Genomic DNA, 6300 nt, shown 5'->3' on the forward strand with positions numbered 1-6300 from the left:
CAAACCTCCTCCCAGGAGCTCATGGCAGGTACGGCTGCAGGGCCTGGAGCTCTGGGGCTGCCTGCCACCCTCCGCCCCAGGAGTCCCCAGGCCACCGAGACATATCATTTGCTGGGTCTCTCTTCCTTTTCTTCTTCTTCTTCTTTTTTGATTTGTTTTTTTTATCCTTCAAACACAAGACAAAAATACACCTCATTTATCATCTTAGATATATATATTTCACTCTCACCACATAAATACAAAACATCCAAATATCCAAAACATTCAGAACAAAGTTAGTAGCCAGGATTCAGTGACACCTACCCATGTTTGAATCGTTCATTATTTTCTTCACTAGTTCCTAAAAGAAAAAAAAGAGGGGTGGGGAGCTTCCGACGTAAATAATTTACAATAAAATTACTATTTTAAAAAATGCTCTGCGCTCGCTTCGGATGAAGGGATACATTCTAGACACTGCGGCACCTCGCCGTCTAGGTCTGTAGTTTTGGTTAAAATGCGGGTGGCCGTGGCTGCGGGGACGGAGGTTTGTGGCTCCGGTAAGGGATGAGGCTGTGACAGTGTCGCGGTCCGGGTTTCTGACTTGGGACCATGGCAACCTGGGGGGTGGGGTGGGGGGAGGGGGGTGGGGAGGGAAGCCTTTCCTATCTGAGCAGGTAGCTGATCTGAATACCGAGACTACCACACAGGAGGCCGGGTAGCCCCGCTGTCCCCGTCTCCGTCCCTGACACCTGGTCCTCCAAGAAGAGCTCTGAAATCCAGTCGTTTCCTGCGTGCTGGAAGGGTTTCCTGAATCCGGGAGTGGGGAAGAGGACGCCAAGGGCATCGATTCGTCTCCAAGCCCAGCAATTCTGCCTGCGCGTCGTCGGGGAGACGCTGGCGAGAAGAGCCCGGCAGCCGCCCTTCCCTCGCTCCCGGAGCGGGGAGCTGTCGGCCGTCGCCCCGAACAGCCTCGGAGAAAAGATTCTGAATTGTCTGTCACTAGCGGCGTTGGCTTTCCTTTTGCTTTTTCCTTTTAAGTTCCCGTGTAAAGTCATGACACCCAGAACTTGAATTTTGCATTGCCCCGCGGAGCGTTCTCTACCGTGGATTTTCGTAAGCCGTCCAAACTCGATTGTGACAGGAGTATTTAAAAACTGGTTTCACTTCATCTGGTTGTATGTGGTAGTTATTACTCTGGCTTTATTGCTGATCCGATCAAATGTATTACCGCCGTTGCCCACCGTGATGTTTGGTGTATCTCCTGAGGTCGGGGGTGGTTGTGATTGTTGCTTCTCTAGAGGTGTTGTGGGGGGGGGGGGGGGGAATCGGCAAGATTTGTCCAGCCAGAAAGCTGCGTGCGCATCGGCTCTCCCAAGCAGTCCATAAAGTGGGGCTCAGGGGCTCCCCAAAGCCCTGGTTTCTCTGGCAGGAGGGAGGAACGTCTTCCTTTTTGCTCTAACGAAACCTACCAGCTTTTTCAGCCCCAGGGCTCTGCGCGCAGCTTTCCTCTTTCAATATTCATAAGAATGATCACCGGCAGCAGCGGCCCGGCCCGATCTAGAGCAGGTGGCCTGTGCTTTGACTTAGAACCAGTCTTTTCCTTCCAGGGCCTGGCATCGGTTGGGGCATCAGTTGGCTAATTCGGGCATTCCCCCCCCCCCAATTCTTTGGATTCTCCTGGATTCAGAAGGAAGTTGGGGGGAGGAGAGGAGGACGGAGGGAAGGTAGAAAAAAAGTAGCCCAAAATAAGATTGGTAGCAGAGACTAATGGGGAAGGAGAGCTGTCAGAGGCCTGGTGGGAGCGGGAAGCCCAGCCCAGGAGCCTCGGGCGCCGAATACGCGAGTCCATAAATATCACCACAATAGATACTATAAATATAAATACAGGCAAACACGTAAAATCAGTCCAGCGCTTTTTTCTCGGCCCCTTCTTTATTGTTGGTCCGGGAGTAAGGCTCGAAGGCCGAGGAGCTCAGGTATCGGGCGGAGAGTTCTTGCAAATTCCCTGCCAGCGAACCGGCCATTGTCAACGGAGCGGAGGACAGGCGGCTGGCGACGGAGCCGAGCAGCGAGGGTACGGGTAGGCTGAAGAGGCCGTGGCCGGCGGCCGGCGCGCCCGCATGCAGTCCCCCTGGCCCAGCGGGCCCGGGGCCCGGAGCGCCGCCCACGGCCGGCGGGTGCGGGGACGCGGCGCCGGTGGGACCCGGGGCGGCGGCCGCGGCGGCGGCGGCGGCCGAGCCCGCCGCGGCGCCGGCGCCCAGGGCCGGCAGGCTGGGCCCGCGTAGCGCCGAGCCGAGCGCGCCGGTGGCGCAGGGCGGCAGCAGCGCGGGTAGGCCGGGCGGCGACAGCAGGCGGCCCTGCTCCAGCAGCCGCAGCACGCTGCACGTGGCGGCCGTCTCCGACACCACCGAGCGCAGCTCCGAGTCCTTGCCCTGGTCTTTCTTCTGCTTCGTGCGCCGGTTCTGGAACCAGACCTTCACCTGGGCGCAGGGGCGCAGGGAGGGCGGGAGAGAGGGGCAGGGGGAGACCGGCGTCAAGGGGGGCGGGCTCCCAGGACGCGAGGGCTCCGTGAAGGTCCCTTTCCCAGCCCCAGCCCCAGCCCCAGCCCCAGCCCCAGCCCCGGTCCCAGCCCCACCTCGCAGCAGGAGAGGTTGCTGGCTGGGGAGCTCCCTGGGCCACCAAGAGTTGGACACAGCTGCACTAGGCTGGGCTTCCGTGTCGTGGAAGCGGGCCTAGGCTGTCAGAGATTATAAGTAAAGTATTAAAGATGTCCGTGATCCTAACTGGAAGGAAGACCAGAAGGAATTTCACCGGGCTGCCTAGCTACCTGCATGCAGCCAGACGGGGATCATCCTGGCTTGTGAGCTCACATTTCCAGGAGAGGGGTGAGGCCTGAAGGCTGCTGTGTGGGAAGTAGGGGGTGGGTGAGGAGGAGTGTTGCTCTGTTTTGCTGGACCCAGGCCCTTGGCCCAACCAAATTTAGCCTCTGCCGCATTAGTACTGTCCAAGGCTTCAAGAGGCTGTTACTTGCTTACTGGGGTCAGACTTGGCCATTAACTAGCAGCAAGCTGGGAAGGTGGCTGTAGAAGGAATAATTTGTGCAGGATGGACTTTATAGGCCAAGCTATCTCCACCTCCTCTCTCTGCCTCTGGATTGGAGGCTCTGAGTGATACTCTTCATTTATCACCTGTTCTCCAACATGAACTTTGGAATCATGGGAGGAAGTCAGGAGGCTGGGGTGAACTAAATTCTCTCCGCCAACCTCCCTCTCACTTTCTCATCTCCCTCTGCCCCCTCCTCGGGCCTACCTGGTGGCCCAGAATGGAGTTTAGCAGCTATATGGAAAGGTCTAGATTTTGTAAACCTAAGAGGGGTGGTAGTAGAGAAAACAGGAAAAAGCTATCATGCCAACTCAAACTCAAAAAGAACATCCAAGATGATCTGTCTTCAGTTCTCAGCTTTCTGCCCAGATCCCAGACCTAAAATGCTCCTTACCTGCTTCAGGGCTGGGCACAGGGAAAGAGACTGGCCCTCAGAAAGGAGTCTCCCTTACCTAGGCCAAGCTGATGCCATGCCCTCACCAGGCCCCAAAGCTCTCCGGCCCTGAAAAGTCCAGGGTCCAGAGTCTATGTGACTAACTCCAGTAACATCATGTGGATTTTATGTAAAGGAAAAGACCTAAAGCGCAGTTGGCAGTGATGGCTCCCAGGGCCCCAGATCTGCCCCTGATCCCATATATCATTGTCACAGAAGACAGGGCCTCCTAGGTGCCCAGTGGGTGCCCAGGGCTGGGAATGGGTCCAGACTCAAGGGGCAGGGTGGCCTGCCTGCACAGGCAAATCTCAGGCATGTGTGCCTTTGCAATCTAGTTGTCACCCTCAGCACCCAGGTGCCTTTGGCCCCAGCCCCATGCTTGCAGAACAGGCCTGGGTGTTGAATAAGCCTGGGGTCCCCAAAGAGGGTGGTGCCTGGAAATCTGGCCAAAATGGCGTGGCCAAGACAGGGGCAAACGTTGGTTCCTTGTGGAGCAGAAGAGGCAAGCAGGTTATTCTCAAGACTGATCTAAAAAGAATTCCAAAGGACAACAGTTGCGGCCTCCTGGGCTAGGCCAAGGAGGGCAGAGTGTAGGCCCTGGAAGACGTGAGGGTGTAGAGGGAAAGGAATGGTTTATGGAAGGGAAGGAATCCTGAGGTCTTTCACCCCATCCAATCCGCCTCCCCTGGGCGTCTCTGTCCAGAGCCAGGCTGGGTACCCGGGAGGAGCCAGTTACAGAGATGGGGAGGCAGGCTTGTGCAGAGCTGTGCACGGCCTGGCCACCCGGTACCTGGGTCTCGGAGAGGTTAAGCTGCCGGGCGAGCTCGGTCCTCTCTCGGCCCACCACGTACTGGCAGCGCTGGAACTCCATCTCCAGCCGGTACAGCTGCTCCGCCGTAAAGGACGTGCGCGTCCTCTTGGGCCGGTCCAGGTCCAGGCCCTTGGGCAGGATGATCTCTCGGATGGAACCCTTGGCATCTGAGGAAGGGGAGATGTCAGCCACCGGAACCCTCCCGTCTCCTTCCACCTCCCTGGCCGGAGCTGGCTTGAGGACACGGCCGCCAGCTGCCTGCAGTCTGGGGTGGGGGATGGGGGTGGAGGGCTGCGGTCACAGCCGGGGAGCAAAGACACTGTGCGTTTTGGGGAAGCGAGGGGGCTAACTCCACACCGCTGACGAGAGGCGGAACCAGACTTGGCCTTTATAGAGGCCTCTAGACATGGGAGGAAAAAAAAAAAAAATGCCAAATCAGCTGATGATCCTTCAGGCCTGGGAGCCTCGGCTGCGCGGTCTGGGTCCCCTTGTAGCCTGAGGGTCTCCAAACTGACCAGGCCGGGGCCCACCGTCCCCAGCTCTGGGGCGCGTGGACCAGACTCGTCTCCCGCTGCCCCAGCGCCCCACCCCGGGGTTTCCTTCTCTCCTGAGCCGGGGCGGCGGAAGGAGGGGGGACCCGGTCTGGGCCGCCGGGGCCTGGCTATCTGCTGGCGGGGGCGGCGCGGGGCCGGGGCCGGGCCTCACCACCGCCGCCCCCCTAGCCGAGCGCAAAACGCGCAGCACAGCGGGGCCGAGTGGAGCACCGAGGCGACATCCGTGGCCCGGCGACCCAGCTCAGCCGCTTCTCCCGGCGGCGGCGGCGGCGGCGAGTCTCAAGCGCGGCGCCGGGGCCCTCGGCCCAGCGCGCCAACTAGCCCGGCAGTAGCCGGCGTTCGGCAGCTGCTCCCCGGCTCCCGCACTGCCCTTGGGTGCACTCGGCCCGCCAGGGCGCAGGAGCCCGTAGGCAGGCTCGCGGCAGGTCCTCTGGCTCGCACAGCGCGCACTCGTCCTCCATAGTGTCCTGCTCCCTCTCCCCGACCGGAGGCCGCAGCCCGGAGCCCCGGCCGGCCCGCGCAGCTCCTAGGCTCCCCAGCAGCCCAGGAGGCGGGGCCCCTCGGGACTCGGAGGGTCGAGGCTGCAGGAGAGTGCGCGCCCCGGGTGCGAGTGCCCAGCGGCCAGCCAGACCGCGGCTGGGGGTGGGGGTGGGGGGGGGGAGAAAGGCCAGTAACTTTCTCCGAGTTCGCAGCCGACACCTCCTCCCCGCGGGCCTGCGTCTGGAGCCGCGCGCAGCTCGGGCCCCCGAGTCCTCCCCCACAGCACACGCGCCCTGCATCCCGACCCCATTCCTACCTCGGACCAGGATCCGGCGGCAGTAATCCGGATCGGCAGTCGAATTGGATTTACTTTTGTTACAATCTTCCGCGGCGCCCGACGCGGAGAAGGCGCCCTGCGACTCCTTTAGGAAAGCGGCGGGGAGGCTCCCCTCCGCACCCTTGCTCTCCCGGCTCTCCTTGTGCGCGTTCTTCGAGACCCGGGCAGCCTCTGCGTCCGAGTGGCACCGAACGTCCATTTTGTCTGGTTTCCCGAACATGGGGGAAAAAAAAAAAAAAAGAAAAAGAAAGAAAAGAAAAAGAAAGGGGGGAAAAAAAAGAAAAAAAAAGAAAAAAAAAACAACAACAAAAAAAGGAGGCGCCGCGGGCACAAAACCCTACAAAGGAGCTCCTGCGCCCAGCCCAGAGAGAGGCAAGCGGCAAGAATGAATGTCCCCGCGGGGCGGCTGCGGCGACCGCGGGCGGGTCAGCGGCGACCGGCGAGTGGCGCGCTCGCGGAGAGGCGGCGGGTCTGATCCAGGATCCCGATGGAGCCGCGGCGAGGCCGCCTCGTCAGCGTCCGCGTCCTCTGAGCACGTCCAGTGTCCCCAGCCTGGCGATCAGGTAGCAAGCAGAGCAACTCCGAAATGCTGCGGCTCCCGCCT

At 60.3% G+C, this 6300-nt stretch overlaps 1 protein-coding gene across 2 annotated transcripts; it reads right to left on the reverse strand.

Moving 5' to 3' along the window:
- Positions 1-299: 299 nt before the first annotated feature.
- Positions 300-5916, reverse strand: VAX1 (ventral anterior homeobox 1). Of its 2 annotated transcripts, none has more exons than XM_042961214.1 (3): positions 5676-5916; positions 4298-4492; positions 300-340 (listed from the first exon to the last, which is right to left on the reverse strand). In XM_042961214.1, exons 1-3 carry the CDS (start codon positions 5914-5916, stop codon positions 300-302), a joined length of 477 nt encoding a protein of 158 aa, XP_042817148.1. The 2 variants fall into 2 exon arrangements, with proteins under 2 accessions (XP_042817148.1, XP_042817147.1); XM_042961213.1 differs by lacking the exon at positions 300-340 and adding an exon at positions 1881-2459 and having other exon boundaries at positions 4305-4492.
- Positions 5917-6300: the final 384 nt, after the last annotated feature.

Source organism: Panthera tigris, chromosome D2 (genome assembly GCF_018350195.1).
Source record: "Panthera tigris isolate Pti1 chromosome D2, P.tigris_Pti1_mat1.1, whole genome shotgun sequence".
NCBI lineage: Eukaryota > Metazoa > Chordata > Mammalia > Carnivora > Felidae > Panthera > Panthera tigris.

Excerpts from the sequence above, each read along its gene's own strand:
- VAX1 (XM_042961213.1), bottom strand. The coding sequence starts at position 5,916 with ATGTTCGGGAAACCAGACAAAATGGACGTTCGGTGCCACTCGGACGCA. Across the intron at positions 4,493-5,675 it reads CCGCCGGATCCTGGTCCGAG|ATGCCAAGGGTTCCATCCGA; the intron begins GTAGGAATGGGG and ends CCCCTTCCTCAG. Across the intron at positions 2,460-4,304 it reads TTAACCTCTCCGAGACCCAG|GTGAAGGTCTGGTTCCAGAA; the intron begins GTACCGGGTGGC and ends CCCTGCGCCCAG.